Source organism: Coturnix japonica, chromosome 9, assembly GCF_054131305.1.
Source record: "Coturnix japonica strain WE chromosome 9, WE-NBRP24, whole genome shotgun sequence".
NCBI classification, from domain to species: Eukaryota; Metazoa; Chordata; class Aves; order Galliformes; family Phasianidae; genus Coturnix; species Coturnix japonica.
Genome location: NC_140671.1, coordinates 17,986,244 through 18,004,209, shown reverse-complemented (window position 1 = coordinate 18,004,209; position 17,966 = coordinate 17,986,244). Strand labels below are relative to the sequence as shown.

The window sequence follows — 17,966 nt, the reverse complement described above, 5'->3', positions numbered from 1 at the left end:
GGCTTTGGGGAATGTCAGAAGAAAAGGATCAGTGGGACATGTAGACATTGCTATAGTTACAATACAGCTGGGTCTATAGTTAAGACAATACAGCTGGGTATACATAAGGGAAGGGTAGCCAAAGAAACTGGTTTTGACCAGACTAAGTGAAGGAGCTGGGTCAAAGACGAGAGGTCAACCTCTCATCAATAGTCCTTGAAGGTCATTAAGAACTAGGGAATGGTTTGGGATGGCATGATCTCCTTGGGAGGCTCCTTGATGATCAAAGAACCGTGGATCGGCTTGTGTTAGAAGGGTCCTGGAAGGTTTGGGTGTTCCTTAATGATGATAGAAGTACAGAAGGGTTTGTGGGGGGTTTTAGGTTTGGGGTTTGTGTTAGGGTAGGGTTGGTTATAGCTTTGGGGTTTGGGTTTGAGTCTCAGTTGGGTCTGGGTTTGGGGTAGGGTTGGTTTTAGCTTTGGGGTTTGGGTTTGTGTCTATGTTGGGTTTGGTTTTGGGGTAGGGTTGGTTTTAGATTTGGGCTTTGGGGTAGGGTTGGTTTTAGGTGTGGGGTTTGGGTTTGTGTCTGTGTTCGGTTTGGGTTTAGGGTAGTGTTGGTTTTAGGATTGGGGTTTGGGTTTGAGGTAGGGTTGGTTTTAGCATTGGGTTTGGTTTTGTGTCTATGTTGTGTTTCGGGCACAGCTGGTTTCAGGTTTGGTGTTTGGGTTTAGGGTAGGGTTGGTTTTAGGTTTGGAGTTAGGGTTTATGTCTATGTTGGGTTTGGGTTCGGGGCACAGCTGGTTTTAGGCTTGGGGTTTGGGTTTGTGTCTATGTTGGGTTTGGGTTTGGGGCACAGTTGGTTTTAGGTTTGGGGTTTGGGTTTGTGTCTATGTTGGGTTTGGGGCACAGTTGGTTTTAGGTTTTAGGTTTGGGTTTGTGTCTATGTTGGGTTTGGGTTTGGGGCACAGTTGGTTTTAGGTTTGGGGTTTGAGTTTGTGTCTCTGTTGGGTTTGGGTTTGTGTCTATGTTGGTTTATGGTTAGGCTTCGGCGCTGGATTAGGGTTAGGGTTGGATTTGGGTTTGGCTTCGGCATTGGATTAGGGTTCGGGTTTGGTGTAGCAGTTGGGATGGCGTTTGGGTCAGGGTTAGGGTTGTGAATCATGCACAACTTAAGGCTCAGGACCACTCGGTGCGGTTGGGGTCGGGGGGAGAAGAATTAAGGCTCACCCTGTGCCCCTCCCGCTCACCCCCCCCTCCCGGTCAATGCCGTATTCAGCTCCTCGGGGGGTGTGTCTCCGTCTCCTCTTTGCCCCCCCTTCCTTTACCCATAGCGGCTCAATTGCAACCATTGGCCGTCCCCCACCCTTGGGACACCTCCAGGTGGCGCTGCATGTTCGACGCCATGTGGGAAATGCTGGGGGGGGAACCCGAAAGCCGGTTAGTGTGGGAAGGGGCTCGACCCCCCGCTGCCATCACCCCCTTCGTGTTGGATGAAGGGGACGGAGATGGGGGGTGGGTGGCGGCCGCCTCGTTGCCCCCCTGCGGTCTGGCCCTAATTTGGGGGAGGGAGGGGAGAGTGGACGTGCGGTGTCAGCGCTGGGGGGCTCTGGTCCCTTTGGGTCGCCTATTGAGGGGGGAGGCTTGAGGGCAGCACACGGGTGGTTTGGGAAGGTATCTATGGGTCTGGGTCGGTTCTGCGGGGTGGGAAAGGAGGGGTGTTTCTCATGAGGTTTTCTCTGTAAATGGGAATGATGCAGATTGGAGTGTTGAGTTTTGTGTTCCGTAAGGATTTGGATGCGCGGTTCCGGTCCGGTTCTGCTGACCCAACTTCATTTCGTTGTCGTAAAGAGAGCGGAGAGCTCTCTGCTGCCACCGCGTGGCCAAAGAGCGGAACTGCACCCCGGTGTCACCCCAAACTGACCCCCCATCGCCACCCCAGCGATGTCGCCCCCGAAGGGATACCCCAACGTAACTCCAACATGACCCCAACATGACCCCCCAGCGTCGCCCCCCAGCAACAAAAACATCCCTCCCTCCCTGATAGCAATCCCAGTGATACCGCAACATCGCTCCTAACATCGCTCCCCAACATTACTCCAACGTTATCCCAACAGCATCACACCAGTGTCACCCCAATGTCACCCCAACACCATCACCCCAGCGTCACCCCAACACAGCCCCAATGTCACCACGTCACCCCAACACAGCCCCAATACCACCCCAATGTCACCCCAATGTCACCCCAACAGCATCACTCCCGACATCACCCCAGTGTCCTCCCAATGACCAACCCCCAGCTCACCACAGCTTCCCTTTGTGAATTATAGGGAGCAATAAGACCCTCACTACCCCATAGCAGATCAATCCATGCCCCCACTTGGTGTTATCTGATGGCTGTTTGCTGGCGGGCTGTTGCTCCATTCAACCACCACTGTCTGGGCCCATCCTCCAGTCAGTTCCTCACCCAGCACAGAGTGCACCAATGCATGCCAATGACCCCAGAAGTGCCCCCAAATGACTCCAAATGACCCAAAATCCCCCCAAGTGACCCTAAAATGATGCCGTAAGTGCCCCCAAAGGGGCTGCAGCTTCCCCAGAAGAAACCCATGGCGGATGGTGTGGAAGTTTTGCTGAAGTCAGTGCAGACCAACAGACACCAACAGCCTCAGCTGTCACCTCCCCCAGCACTCATGGATGGATCCCATCCGGCCCCATGGACTCGTGGTGCTCCAGGTGGAACAGCAGGACGCTGTTTCCTCTTGCATCGTGGGGGTTTGCTCTGCTCCCCATCCCAGACAGCCAAGTCAGAGAGCAGAGAACCCATCAAGAGCCTTTTTGTCCCCCATTTTCCCTTCACATCCCTTACCCACTGCAGCCTTTGCTTCCCTGAAGCTGCTCTCCCCATACACTGCTGGAAGGAGCCTTAAAGCCACAACTACCAGCCCTGGGGCTCAGGGCTTGGTGACAGGGATGCATCATTGGGCATTGGGGTGCATCTAAAAAAAAAAAAAAAAGGAGGGAAGATTTAGGTTGGATGTTAGGGGAAAGTTCTTTACTAGAAGAGTGGTTAGGTCCTGGAACAGGCTGCCCAGTGAGGTTGTGGATGCCCCGTCCTTGGAGGTGTTCAAGGCCAGGTTGGACGGGGCCCTGGGCAACCTGATCTAGTAAAGGTGTATGTTTGGTGGCCCTGCTAGGCAGGGGGGTTGGAACTACATGATCCTTGAGGTCCCTTCCAACCCGGGTAATTCTGTGATTCTGTGTGATTCTGTGTAAAAGGGCTTCAATCTTTGGTCCTTGGGTTCAGGCCTTTGAGAGGGATTCACCCTTTTATTCCTTGGAGTTATACACTTTTCTGACCCATTTGGCATCACGGTTCTGCTTTTAGTTGCCCTTTCTCCCCCGTTTTCCATCTCTATCCCCCTCCAGGGCTCCATAGCAGAGACACTTTGCTGCAGCCTTCATATATAAACTTCATATATAATCTTCATGTATGAACTTCATATAAAAGCAGAAGAGAAGCATGCAGACCAAGCAGCATCTGAGCACAGAATGGATGCTGCCCATCCCATCTCTCTTCCTATCTATGTCTGCTCTCACTCTGTGCTTTTCAAGGGGGGAATCTTTCCCCATCTCCAATGCAAAGGGTCCCAAACTCCAAAGTGAGGGGAATAATAGATATGGATTTTATTGAGGGCTTTCTTAACAACTAACAACAACCAATTGGGGGTAACATTGGCTAATGGGTTAATATGGGCTAATTACAATTAGAGGCCGTTCTTATAGGCCATGGCTGCTCTGATGAGCCATAGAATGAAAGACGACCAAGAGTAAAGACAGAAGAAAGGGAAAGAGGGACAGAGAGACAGCAAAGAGAGGCGGTTCAGCGCTGGTAGATCCATTCACATCCTGCTGTTGGGTGCGGATCTTCAGTCTGATGGGCCATCAGAGGTTTGTTGTTTGACAGCAACTCCCGATGACAGTCCAGACTGATTTCCAACAAGTCCAACGTGGTGGCACTCAGCCACCTGCCAGCACTGCCCCACTGCTGTGCCTGGGGGCAGGAGCACAGGAGAGGCCCCTTCCGTGGGAACCGTGAAAGTCTTGGGAAGCTGAGTTTCTAGATGTATATCCATGGAGCATCTGCAGTGTGCACAGCAGGAAAAGACGGATCAGAGCCTTGCTGTGGTGATGCCCCTGTGTCTGCACTGGCTTGTGGCATCACCTTCCTCCTGAAGATACCATCTTCCTGATGAGAAGCAGTTACTTACAGCCCTACTCTCTTACCTCCTTTCTAAAGGGACTGACGCAGAGCCTGCTCACAGGGATGCATTTCAGCAAGGCATCCGTTGCACACTGCCCATCCCTCTGGGAGAAAGAGAGGCTTGGCAAGCAGCTGGCACTCCAGGTAAGGGCCGCCGGTAGAGCTCCGTGGCTGTGGTTAGAGGTTGCTCCCCTCCCACTGCACCCAGTTCCCAGGGACTTAGGAACTTTGTCCTTTTGGGAACAAGGCCACCAAAACCAAATTCAGCAGAGATGGGATGGAATAGAACCCTTCAACGTACCTCCCTCCCACAGTCCCTGCATTCCGGAGCTTGCTGTGCCTCCCTTGAGGCTCCAGGCACACCAGCAGCCTGGAGTGGGGTCCCTCCTGCAAACTGAGGTCCAGAGAGATGCACTGACTCACAGATGGCGCAATGGCATAGAGGGAGCCTCCTCGTCCTTCTGCCTCCTCTGTGCCTGCACCATGCCCAGACATTGCCTTTCTCTCATTCTTCACAGCACTGTCCAATCCTGGGGAAGCCCACCACAACTGGTTCTGTCGTTTTCTGAGGAATCCAGGTAAGCAGCGATCTGGCAGGAGTTTATAAGCAGGAGAAACATCCTGAAAACCAGGAGCGTGCAAGTTGTGCCCATGCCGGGGGGAAGGAAAAGGGGAGAAACAGGTTCAGGTGCTGCTGAGGGGCCCTGACTCTGCCCCTGAGGAGTGGGGTCTGAGTGGGAGGGGAGAGCTTAGGGCAGCACTCCCTGCACAACACGACAGTGGTTCTTGTCCACATCACTCTTAGCAGCAACTGATTAAACAGATGCACACACTCTCCTTCTGCTCTAATGAGTTTTGTTTAGTCAGACGACGTGTCCCAAAGGGTCACGGTGTGCCGGCCTGCGGCAGCACTACCCAGCCTCACAAGGCAAGGGTAGGTGAGTGCAAAAGAAATGTTAGAGCATGATGGAGAAGAAGGAGCAAATCTGGCAGAGCCAGAGCGTACCCAAAGCTGAGAGGCAAAATAGAGGCTCCAGAGCGCCTCGATGCGCGGTGCCTTTGGGAGTTCCCTTTGCATCCCCTGGAATCAGGGAAGCATTGCAGCCTGAGGATTTTCACTTGTTCCAGGAGGCCAACAAAATGGAAAAGAATTGTGTAGCAATGTCATACCTCCTTGAGATTTCCATTAGGGCACGAGACAAAGCAATGACCATGTTGTTCCTCCAGGTGTGCCTGGTGCAGGGCATGCAAACACCGAGCAAGTTAAAGTTGGTTGGAAGTTCTACCTGATACTTGCTGGAGCTTCCTTGGGTTCCCTATTGCTGGGGATGCTTCCGTGCTGGCTTCTTATTTACTGGTACAGGAACAGAAAGTGAGTTGTTGACCCCCATCCCCATCCTGCCCAACTCTTTTCTGTAGGGCTGCTGTGGGCCAGGAGGCGTTTCTAGTTAAAGCAGCGTAAAGAGACCAGTTAATTGTTGGCTCACACGGTCTGTGATTGACGCAGTTAGATGTTGTCATTGGCTTCAGCCCATCCTTACTGCTGGGCCAGAGACAGGCTGGGAGCTGAGGGTGGCTCTTTGCCATGCGCTGTGAGAAAGCAGAGCAGGGGCTCTCCTGTGCCCTCAGCACGTTCCTCTCTTTGCAGGTGCCGCGCTGAAGCTAAAAAATGGGCTAAACAAGTCCAGGACAATACCAGCATCTACAGCTCACAGTCAAGCTTCCTAACTGGGGGTTTCTGACAAGCCCAGCAGCCCCCGGTCCAAACAGGCATCAATGCCACCCCTCCCGCCCCCCCCCGCCATCCTTCAGGGGGCGGGAGCGGTCCCCTCAGCTCCGGAGCATCACCCAGCACCCGGACAACTGCTGCCTTGGGGAAGCCTGAGAGGCCCGGCAGCCCCCAGCCCCCTCCCCCCCGGCACCAACTCTGCCCTCTTCCTTCCCTCCAGCATCCATCAGGGGACGCAGAGTGCAGAGGTGGGGAAACAGTCCAAGAGACAGACAACCACTGCCTGGGGGAAGCACAACCAGCCCAGCAGCCCCCCACCTCCCCAGGCACCGTCACCACCCTCCCGCTCCCCTCCACCATCCTTTATTAGGTAGAAGCACCCCCCCCCCCACCGTGTCAGCTTAGGGGCATCAGACACCTGGAAAACCACTGCCAGGGGGAAACAGACCAGGCCCAGCAGCCCCCAGCCCTTCCCCAGCACCACCTCTGCCCTCCCGCTCCTCTCCACCATCCATCAGGAGGTGGGAGCACCCCCAGTGGGTTGGTTTGGGGCACCATCTGACATCCACAGAACCACAGCTGTCATCAACCAGAGTTTTCCAGGCCCCACACTACCAATAAATTGACAGTAATAGCACAGTTGTCCGTGTACAGTTGTCGTGTCATTACCTGACCCACTACCAGACCTTGCATGTCACTTGGCATTGGCAGACAGCGATCATACGAGTGGGAATGGCTTTAAACTCCAAGAGTAGAAATGGAGGTAGATGGGTGGAGGAAATTCCTCCCCCAGAGGCAGTGAGGCCCTGGCCCAGGCTGCCCAGAGGCTGTGGGTGCCCTATGGCCCGTCTCAGGCAGGTTTTGCACATGATGCAAAAGCTCCAGTGCTTCTGCAGGAGGTTTCCCAGACAGCAGGCACCATCCTGCTCTGACTAGCAGGCAGTCATTTGCTTTGCAATTAGAACTAAGCAAGAACTATGAGCACATTTTCTCCCTCCTCCATTTCATTTTGCTTTGTGGGCTGGACTGAGAATCCAAAAGCGAAAATCTTACCTTCATCAGCACAGTCATTCCACATAAACATTCCTGTAGTACAGATGGGCTCTATTGTAGGTAATGATAACCTCCTTACTGAACAAAGATGGCTGTAATTCCACTGTGTATTAAGGATGCCAACTCCTGGACCTACCACTGCACCTGTACTGAAAAGGAGGCAACGGACTGCCTGTGTCACACCTGTAGCTCACATTTGCTGGTGATAAGGACTCTTGTGTTTGCTGTATCCAACCTCCAGAGCTTCTGCAAAGGATACCAGGGCAGAAACAGGCAGCTAAGAAAAGCAACACTGAATTAAAAACACAAGACAATAACCTGTAACTGCTAGCTGGACCATTTTAGAAGAGGCCTCGGAGAGCACTTTGTACCTCACAAATAAAGATCATCTTAAAACATCTTAAAGCAATACTTGAGAGAGTGTGAATCACATTCACTTTCTCACACTGACTTTCACCTCCCCAGTTACGCTGTGGATGAATCACTCAGGCACATAAACGTACACCAGTCTGTACGTGGTGAAATGCTGCCTGGGAAACACATGCAGTACCAAAAGTAACAGAGAGCATGGGATAGATTAAGTAGTTCCACTTCAGACAAAAGGGTCTGTCCCCCCCCGATGGGCAAATGAAAGAGCCTTTATTTGAGAAACAGGCTCTATAGGAAAAGATATCAGAAGGAATGAACCCTGGGTGTAGTGCAAGAAAAGAGAAATTCATTTTGTCAACAGCAAAACTGCGGAAACATGGGTACCATGAAAACAGGCCAGGAAGCCTCTCAGGAAAGGAGGTTTCTTGTGGGACGTGGGGTTAAAGGGAAAAGAGGGGGTCACGCACTGTGGCATGGTCATGGTCAAGGACATGGACTGGGTAGCCTTCAACTCTTTTCCCTTCTCTGTCCAGAGAAGGAAAAAGCAAAGCAAACCCCAAGCAAACTCCATGCACTTGATGAAGGAAGTGCTTCACCAAGGCAGCTACAACAGCATCTTCTTACTTCTAGCCCAGGATGTGCTTCTGGAGCTGGCACACTGCCTCTGCTCTGATGTGGGCTCTGGGCCTTTGCCACACTGCGCTCCACCTTCGCGTGTTTTTTGGCAGGCCACAGCTCTGCTTTTTGCTCCTCTTCCTCCACTCCCTTGCGCTTTCTTGCAGCCACCGTCCTGCAGAAGGAGTGGTTGTCAGCTGTGGGGGAAGGTCGTCCCCCTGTCCTGGGACCTGCTGTTCCAGGAAGCCCTCCAGCCTGGAGAGCAGCTTTCACGTAGATCTTGCCATTTGGCTCAGCACCTCTCCCTGTTAGAACCAAGAAGGGGGAAGCTGCAAGATTTAATGAGTCCAGCACTACCTTCAATCTGCAAACTGGCACAGAATCACAGAATTAGAGGTGTTGGAAGGGACATCCGGAGATCATCGAGACCAACCTCCCTCATAGAGACCAAAGGCCCAACTGGGCCACGATACGGAGAAATCTCATCTCCAGTGTTGACTGCAATGGATCTTAGGCTCTTGGGTGAACTGTGGGCTCGATTTTCCAATCCTGGACAGGAAAGGTCACTGTCAACCCCTCCAACTGCAACACCTCAAGCAACATGCAATGACAACAGTCGCAAGAAAGGACAGACAGCAAGCCTGACTAGAAAGACAGGACCCAGAACCCAGATGCCTGGTGTGTGTCTGTAGCTCTCTTCACAGCTGGGCCACACTCCACACCAGTGTCCTGCCTTCCTGCAAGGCCATGCTTCACTGCAAGCCTGTTTGCTTCAGCTTCTAGCAGAAAGGAAACAAGAAAGACGTGAAGAGCATCTCTTGGGAGGAAGATCTGAGCACAGCCAAACACAAACTTCTGCTCCTCAAGCGTACTTTCTTCCATTCATTCCCATGGTGGGAATCCAGACTCCCTGCAAGTGAAAGAAAAATGAGGCGTGGAAGGGTTATGGGCTGGCTGGAGGAAGAGCTGGAGTTGATCCAGCGTAGGGACAGAGCTTAGGAGCCCTCTCCCAATGTTCAGAGACATAAGCCAGGGCACAGGAAAGGGCACAGGGCACAGGACTCGGAGAGTTTGGGGAGTGAGACTTAGGAGAGAGTGAAGAAAGCTGAGGCAAGGGAAGCACTGCTCAGCTGAGGAAGAAGGCCGAGATGGAAAGCAGAAAGCAACGATGAGGGCTTGAGCAAGAAGCCACAAAGGACAGCAGAACCACCTGCAACGCTTCCTCGGAGGTGGCACCAAAGTCAACGGTCAGTATGGTCCGGATTGCAGGCACGGCCGTGCTTTCCCTTTTGTGGACAATGGAGAGGAAGGAAGGAAGCTGGAAGGGAAGGGCTTGTGCTGCATTAGAAGAGGGCTTCACCTGTGCAGGACTTGATGTATGGCAAGAGCTGGAGACGCTGCATTCCTTCAGGGTGCTTCAGCTCGATCCCTGTTTCAACGTATTGATTATTAGCTGACCTTATAGCATGTCTTTAGTCATTGTTAGTATCTTACCTACTTAATTTTGTGTTGAAATGTATTTTAGTTGCATTTTGCATCTCTTCATTTCAAATAAAAGCGAACCAAACTTTTTAAAACTGGTGCTGCCTCTTTCAGTAGCTGCTCAAAATGTGCCTGGCTTGGGCTGGCCATCGTAGGGCGATGAAGCGGTCGGCTTCAGGTCCCTCCATGGAAATGCAGCTGCTTTTCCCCCGTTTCCCTGTTGGTGTTCTGCACCTGTGGCCTTTCAGCCCAACTGGAACTGCTAGCAACAGACTGTGAGCATCCCCTTGCTCTGCGAGGGCTGAGAGGAAAGCAAGGGAGAGGAAGCAGCGTGGGAGGAAGAAGGGTGTCCCTGCGCTCAGCCTCTTGAGCTTGTCTGTCTTCCTGGCTGTCTCTTTCAGCCTTCTGATGCACCGTGTGTTGCTGTTTGCCCCGGGAAGCCCAGCTGCACGCGTGGAGGAGGACAGGGCAGCTGGAGGGCTGCAGGTGAACGCGCCTCAGGCACAGAGCTGAGCCGTGAGCCGGGAGGGCCCTGAGCAGCGCGGCGCTGCTTCAGCTCCAATAGCTTCAAGCGCGCGATGGGCAGCGCTGCGTGTTTAGTGCCAGGGTGCTGCGAGGGCACGTTGCTGAGCAAGAGCCCAAAGAGGAGAGGCTGGATGCCAGGAGTGTCTGGTGGCCATTTTCAATTGGCGCCTTCTTCCACCAGCCTGCACAGTGGACTCGGTACAATGAGCTACAAGGCACTGCCTCCTGCTGCCTGCATGGCAGCAAGCAGCGCTGCCGGAGGTGAAAGAGATGATTGTTGGGCTGTGTGCAGCAAAGGACCTGGATGTGAAGGAGGGAAACCAAATATTGATGAGTGGTCATTGCATCTCAGCTGTGGGTCTGGGCTCAGCCCGTGCAGCAGCACCTCGGGGGCTGGGGCCGAGCCCGGTGCCCGGGGCTGTGCTGCCTGCAGGAGGCTGCGGGGCTGTGGGGCTGGGGCAGCCGCTGTGGGTGCAGCACATGGGCATGGGGGAGGGCCGGCAGCAGGGAGGGCGTTGGGTCCGAGCACAAATCGTGTTGGTCACAGCACAGGGGCTGCAGGGGATGCCAGGAGCGCAGAGCAGGGAGGGCTGGGCTGTGTGCAGGACACGGCATGAAATCTTCCCTCGGCAGCTGCTGAGCTTTTCCCCCAAGGCTTCAGACTCAGATGATGAGGCTCTGCAGTAAAGCCAGCCGGGCCATCCTGATCCTGCAGGGTTAGGAAAGGGCACAACAGAGCAGTCAGTGAGGAGCACAAGGCAGTGAAGCGCAGCACGAGCCATTGATTGCCTGCACTGATGATCTTCTGCAGCCACCTCCATTGAGATCTGCGTCCTGAGTGCGGATGGAAAGTGAAGGGAAAGGAGGAGCAGGGGATGGAGGGGCAGGAAGCGCTTGGTGCCGGCGGGAGCAGTTCCGGGCCATGGCGGCATGGTGGTGCCAGGAAGGTGATCGGAGCTGAAGGAAGGTGTGTAACATGTCCTTGCTCTGGCTGTCAGTGAGCGGGATGAGTCGGGGCTGCAGTTCTGTGCTGGTGTTTGTTGCTGGGACCGGCTGCCTGAGCAGAATGGGGGCAGCGAGAGGGAGGCTGGACAAGCGGCAGCATCAGGAGCACGGCCCGGTTCTGCTGTGCTGATGGTGCTGTACGGCTGTGGGTCCCCACTGAGGGTCGGTGAAGCAGCGTGGCCCCGTGTGTGTTCCAGCATGGTGTGCGGATGTGGGATGTAATCAGAGTGAGTGGATGCAAATGGAGTCAGAGGTGTTACAAGGAGAGGCTCTGGATTGGAACATGGAGAGCAGAGCTGGTGTGTCCCAGCAGGCAGGCATAGTCAGGTGCCCTTTGGAGCCTGCTGTTGTTGGCGCTGAGCTCAGGAGCCCCATCAGATCAGCGTGGTGCTGCGTGCTGCGTATGGCAGCGCCAAGAGATTCCCTTGTGGAAGAAGGGGGAGGATGAAGGAGGCCGAGGGCCCTTTGCTCAGGGCCAGCTCCTCTGTGGCCTCTTGCTGCTGGAGAGAAGAGCTGCTCGCTGGGCACAGGCAGTGCCTTCTGGCTCCCGTGCCGTGCCCTGTCCTCCAGCTCCCTCCTCATACCATGTGGAACGCCAGTGCCAGCAGTGCCAGCAGTGCGGCCGCCATGTTAGAACCCTGGCCATGTCACCTTGGTCACCTTGGTCACTGTTGCCCCATGCAACGCACTCGCCTCTGAGAGCTCTGGACGTTGACAGCCATGTCGGAAGCCAAGAGAGCAAGGCTGGAGGATTCCCACGATTTAGGTGGGAAGATGGAGCCGGGGACTGCAGGGTCGAAGAGGAGGAGGAGGGGGCCCGCCATGACCATCAGGTGGCAGACAGGCAAGCGAGCCCGTTCCCATCACGCCTGGACCAGCGGCATGACCACCTCCGTGGAGCCCATGGAGGTGGATCCACCTCCGGATGAGTCCATGGAGGTGGATCCGCCTCCGGATGAACCCATGGAGGTGGATCCGCCTCCAGATGAGCCCATGGAGGTGGATCCACCTCCAGATGAGCCCATGGAGGTGGATCCGCCCGTGGCACAGCTGGCCTGGCACCACACCACCGTGCCAGGCCCCACATCCTTACCATCTCAGCTCTGCCATCACTGGTCCAGGCGCTGGGCTCCTTACTGTCTGCGCGGCCCCCGCCCCCGGCATTAGCCGGGTGGCTTCATTTAACATCAGCTCCTCCTTTGAGACCTCTGCGGGCCCCCGGTTCCATCTTAACCCTATTTCTATTGTGGATTTTAGTGTTAAGTTTAGTTGTAGTTTTAGGAGTAGGTTATTGTTTGCATTTTTTAGTTAAGAGTAGGTTATTGTTCACGTTTTAGTGTTAGTAGATGATTGTTCCTGTTTTAGAGTTAGCTGTAGGTTACTGTTCATGTTTTAGTGTTAGGTGTAGGTTTCTGTTCCTGTTTTAGAGTTAGGCATAGGTTAGTGTTCGTACTTAGAGTTAGGTGGGGTCCTACCAGCAGATGGCAGCAAACAGCGCTCACTCGGTAAGCACACGTCTGCTTTCTCACCCAATGACATGAGTGCTGCTTCATGAGCGCAGAGGTCTGTGACATCTCCGAGGGATGGGATTTGCATCTTGTGACTTTTCTGTTGCAGATTGTTGAGGAGCACAGCGTGAGTGGCTGTGAAATGCAATTGGGCTTCATGGAAACAGTCCGGAGCTGTGTCTGGAGCTTCCTGCGTGGCCATTGTAAGGTAGGTGTGCCTTACTGTAAGCGTGTGCTGAAGCAGTGTTGGTTAAGCACAGCTCACTCCTCTGTCTTCAACAGATCAGCTTTCTGTGCACTTTATTTCTGTGTCTGGCGTTGTAGAGCACAGCAGCAGCAAGACAGCAAACACGTCCACAACCAGGTACGTGAACATGGGAAACTTTAATTCTGTGAATAATACTGGTATTAATATTAATGAGGCAGTGGTCACGCGTGTGTGATGGAGCTCAGGGATAGGTTTATTCTTGTCTGTTAAGCTCTTCCCTTATTTGACGTCCACCCGTCCTCTCTTGCTTCTCTTCCCCCCACCTGCAAGTGCAGCAGTACTGAAGGCTGAGGGCTCTTTTCCTAGGCAGGCGGGCAAAGGCAACTGAAATGCAAGTTTGCTGTCCCTCTGTTCTCGGGTCAGTAGGCCCTGGATATCTTCCCAGCACCTCTCTAAGTCAGCCTGGAAATGTTTGCTCGCAGGAAGTAACCCCATTGCAGTGCCTGAGGCTAATGATGCCTTTTTCCCCCCTTACAGCACGCAGCCTCTGTGAGAGCAGTGGAGCAGCAGCTGTCTGCGCTATGGCTGCTGAACTGCATTTCTCACCACCTGAGGTCCCTGAGCCCACGATATTGGAGAACATGCTGCGCTACAGACTCTTGTTTGGAGCCCTTTTCCAGCTCCTGTGTGTGCTGGCCATCATCCTGCCAGCTTCCAAGTCCCCAAAGGCAGTAAGTTGCGCTGTGTGAGATTGATAGGAATGCTCAGGCAGTCAGCTGGGAGGGAACTGTCTGTAGCTGTTGCCTACGGCAGTGTGCCCCGGCACTGCTGAGAGTGCTGCACTTGGTTCTGTCCTTCCTTCCGCACGCCAGCAGCCTTGAGGTGCCAGCTCATCCTATCCTGCAGCTGCTGCTGCGCCCTATGAGCTGCCAGGCAGAGGGTCCACTCTCCCAGCATGGACCGCCTTGCTAGAGAGGACTTTAGGCTCTGGTTTGCAAGGGTTTTTTGGGAACTTGACAGATGTGGAGTTTCTAATGTGCCCTGAGGTCAGGAAGGCGATTTCCTGTGCTGGTCTCCCAAAGCTGCTTGGTCAGGTGACTTGAGCTCCCAAAGCAGCTGTCAGCCAGTTGTTAGAAAGCTCCCTGACTGTTTCCCAATTGCTTCTTGCAGGACTCAGAGGGTTTTGAGTCTAAGACGTGGGAGATGGTGAAGAAACCCAAGGCAAGTGCTGCTCAGCTGAGAAGCAAGAAGGAAAGCAAAAAGAAGTGATAAGGGCTTGAGCAGGAAGGCACAAAGGACAGCAGAATCACCTGGAACGCTTCCTCAGAGGTGCACCAAAGGACACACACTGCGTGGTCTGGTTTTCAGGCCTGGCCGTGCTTTCCCTTTCATGGACTGCGGAGAGGAACTAAGGAAGCTTTGTCTTTAGTCACTACCAGTATCCCAACTATTTGATTTCATATTGAAATGTATTTTTGATGCATTTAGCATCTCTCTATTGCAAATAAAAGTGAAACAAACATTTGAATAGTGGTGCTGCCTCTTTCAATAGCTGCTCAAAATTTGCCTGGCTCAGGCCGGCAATCGCAGGGTCATGATGTGGTCGGCTTCACGTCCCTCCTGGAAATGGAGCTGCTTGTCCCACGTTTCCGTGTTGGTGTTCCCAACTGGTAGCCTTTCAGCCCATCTGGAACTGCTGGCGATGGACTGTGAGCATCCCTTGTTCTCCGAGGGCTGAGAGAAACAAAAGCAGCGTGGGAGGAAGAAAGGTGTCCCTGCGCCTTGAGCTTGTCTCTATTCTGTACTTCTGTAGATACTGTATATCTAGAGCTTGTTCTTTGAGAATGATGACTGCTTTGTTTGATGTGTACTTTCTGGCCCTCATTCGTCCTATTAATGCGATAGAACTGACAAACTTGTTTGTGTTTAGGTTGTTTGTATGCTCTATTTCTTATTTTCTCCGTATATGCACTGTCCCCACGATTTCCTGTGCATGTGATTAATTCACATGACAATAAACAAAAGAGATACTCTCCATTTCTTAGGAATGATGCTTAGGTACACATACAGATGAGCTTCTTAGTTTTAGAGGCTTCAGGCTTTGGAGACTACCTTGGTTTGAACAGCAGAAGGCATCAGTGTTCACTTCTCAGCAGCACCAATCTACAAACCTGAGTAATAGCTGCTTGTTGCTCTGTTTCTGCAGAGCCTCGCAGCTCCCCATGCACTGATTACAGCCTTTGGAAAGGCAGCCAACTCACTTTCCTTGGGAAGCCACACAGATATGAACCGTAATAGCCCATTGACTTTAGAGATGATTGAACAGGACTCTTTGATTAAAGGATACTGTCAGATGCATGTCTGCCCCTCTATTATCTGGTGCTCTGTGTTGGAAGCTTGAAGCTAGCACATCTTGCTCTGCCGTTTTCTGTGTGTCCTTTTCCAGTTGGCAAGCTCTGACTGCTAGAACCCAAGATGCTAAAGCAATATTTAGACTCAAATGCATTTAATGAAAGGAGGCAATCTGTGTGTGTGCGCTTTCTCCAATGAGACTGGCACTGTTCCCTCGTGTCTTTACCAGATAACTAGACTTTATTTCCCATGGCTGAAATATGATCTGTCATCTGCCCTGAAGGAAACAAGCTTTATAGCTTAGGATTCCTTGTTAGTCCAGGTGAAGAGAGCTTTGTCTTCGGTGCCCTGCCTGGATTTTGGTCTTGGTGTAAAGGCTCTGACTGTGACATTCTGACTGCTGTTTTGAGGCTTACCTTTTGTCTCGCACGTGATAAGGATGAAAATTTAGCAGAAATACCTTTTCAGTGGTTCAATACATGCTGGTGATTCTGTGATATCTTTTTCTGGTGTGAGTAATTGTTGTTTAGTGTTGGTTTTTGTCCTGCTGTTAAAATGGGGGTGTTTTTTCTCTACAAAGCCTGATTTAGGCACTTAAGCTTAGAACAACCTCTGTGGTAACAGGCTGTGTGTGGATTCACACTCATCCAGAAACACATACAGAGGAAGCAGGGATGGTGCTGCTCAGGTCTTACTAAATGTAGGCTCAGCCTGATATAGATGCATTCCAGCGGAGATACCCAGCACTTACGTACTTTTGCTTTCACATAAATGCCCGAAATGAGCTGGGCATCATCACGTTGTTAGAAAGCTCCCTGACTGTTTCCCAATTGATTCTTGTAGGACTTGGAGGGCTTTGAGTCTAAGACCTGGGAGATGGTGAAGAAACCCAAGGCAAGTGCTGCTCAGCTGAGCAAGAAAGCCAAGGAAAGCAAAAAGAAGTGATAAGGGCTTGAGCAGGAAGGCACAAAGGACAGCAGAATCGCCTGGAATGCTTCCTCAGAAGTGCACCAAAGGCAACGGACTGCGTGGTCTGTTTTTCAGGCATGGCTGTGCTTTCCCTTTTGTGGACTGCGGATTGGAACTAAGGAAGCTGGAAGGGAAGGGCTTCCAATGCATTAGCAGCAAAGAGGACTTCACCTATTTGGGACTTGATATATGGCAAGAGCTGAAGACACTGCATTCCTTTAGGGTCTGTCTCTTCAGGGCCAGGGACAGTCTAGTGTTAGCCTGAAATATGGCTAGAAGGGTCTGGAGAGAGGTGGTGTCGTAGCCACAGAGTCTCTGTAAGGCATCTGGAGCTTCCTGATGCCAGCTCACTGCTTGGTTTGTTTGATCACAAATGAGTCAACGGGAGGAGAACCTGCTGTGTTAGGTGCCCCAGAGCTTACAGTGGCTTTGAAGAAAAGGGTTCTGTGGTGGGGCTGCAAGTCTGCCATCCTTTTGCATACACAGACTGCCATCCTCAATTGACAAATGCATTGTGAGCCCAGGTCCAGCAGCAGTGCTGTGCTGTGTCTGTTCTCTACCAGAAGACTAGCAGCACATTTGCTGGAACCATCAGTGTGAGAAGGACCGCGTTTGCTTCTCTCCCTTGCTGTTGGTGGATGAGTCAGGTGGGCAGCATGAGGAGAACAGAACAAAGCATGCGAGACAAAAGCACTCCGAAGTTGCTTGGAGATTTCAGGACAAAGAAACATGACAAAAATATCTGACACCAATTACATATAATCTTTGTTTCAAATTAAAACCAAAGTAACTTTTTAAAAGTCATGCTGCCTCTTTCTGTTTACTATGAAAGCTTCTTGAGCTCTGTAGAAACACAGGGACATCCATGGCCTGTTCACGAGAGTGACGCGTTTAGGGGAGGCCTTTCAGCTCCTTCGATCTGTGTGAGGGTGGTTGGCTCAAACTTTCAGGCATGCATGTGTCCGTGCTTGACTTGGAAGCAGCAAAATGTCTGCCAAAACACCTCCACCTTCCTGGAAAGAGGAAACGGTGCAATGTCTTAATTAATTTGCCTCTCATGAGGGATGTTGGCTCCAAGAGCCCCCATGGAGGTAGCAAAATAAAGGCAGTGTTTGTTAATAGGATCGGGGGATTAAATGGGGATTCAGTCGATTGATAATGGGGATTTCTGTAGGCCCCATGGCAAGTGTAGCTGTAGCAGGGAGCTGCCTGGCAGCCACTTGGACTGCAGGAGGAGCGGTGAGCTGGGTGAGCTCTGGCTGGTGTTACTTGGTTCCCTCCCCAGAAGAGGAAAGGAAGGAAAGACTGTGCGGTAAATCCTCAAATTCCCAGGCATCTATCTCAAGCAGTTTTTCTCTTCCATTTTTGACTGTTCAAGCAGGTCTCCCTCTCTGACCACATGCTGTCCCGCTCACAATGCATCCTTGTGCTCCTCCAGTGCAAGCTGCATGATCCCTTGAGGCAGGCTCATAAGCAGCTCGTGACCCAAGTTCCAGTTCACATAGTTCAATTAAATCCCTATTAATCCTGCTCAGACCTAATTGACTTTCATTCTCATACATGTGCTTCTCTCTGCTTTAGAGATGCTCTCTGCTGATGTTCCCCACTGGCAGCAGCGGAAGAGCCAAGGCTGTCTGTGAAGAGAACCAATACTTCCTTCTTGCTGCTCTGGAAGTTTTGAAGCCAAGATTCTTTCCCAGCCTGCTGTAAAGAACATGAAAAGAGCCCTTTGATGCCTGGGTGCCAGGGAGGGTCAAGGCTCCGTGTGGTGATACTTAAGGATGGTGATGTTCACTTCCTTCCCCTCAGCTTGTGGGGTTTCACTTGGAGCCCGAAGGCCCTTGTGTGGCTCTGGAGCTTTCTGTACCCTGTGTGAACAGCAGCTGGCTGCAGCCAAAGGCCCTCAGACTG

At 52.4% G+C, this 17,966-nt stretch overlaps 1 protein-coding gene across 9 annotated transcripts; it reads left to right on the top strand.

Moving 5' to 3' along the window:
- The first annotated feature begins 4,795 nt into the window (after window positions 1-4,795).
- LOC146759729 (protein MANBAL-like) lies at window positions 4,796-14,262 on the top strand. 9 transcript variants are annotated; one of them, XM_085509637.1, is made up of 5 exons: window positions 4,796-4,818; window positions 12,636-12,734; window positions 12,851-12,890; window positions 13,272-13,465; window positions 13,905-14,262. In XM_085509637.1, the coding sequence occupies exons 2-5, from the start codon at window positions 12,669-12,671 to the stop codon at window positions 14,001-14,003; spliced, it is 399 nt and encodes a 132-aa protein (XP_085365763.1). In that variant the 5' UTR covers window positions 4,796-4,818; window positions 12,636-12,668; the 3' UTR covers window positions 14,004-14,262. The 9 variants fall into 9 exon arrangements, 4 of the variants coding, with proteins under 4 accessions (XP_085365763.1, XP_085365762.1, XP_085365761.1 ...); XR_014932028.1 differs by lacking the exon at window positions 4,796-4,818 and adding an exon at window positions 10,308-10,980 and having other exon boundaries at window positions 12,809-12,890; XM_085509636.1 differs by lacking the exon at window positions 4,796-4,818 and adding an exon at window positions 10,310-10,980.
- Window positions 14,263-17,966: the final 3,704 nt, after the last annotated feature.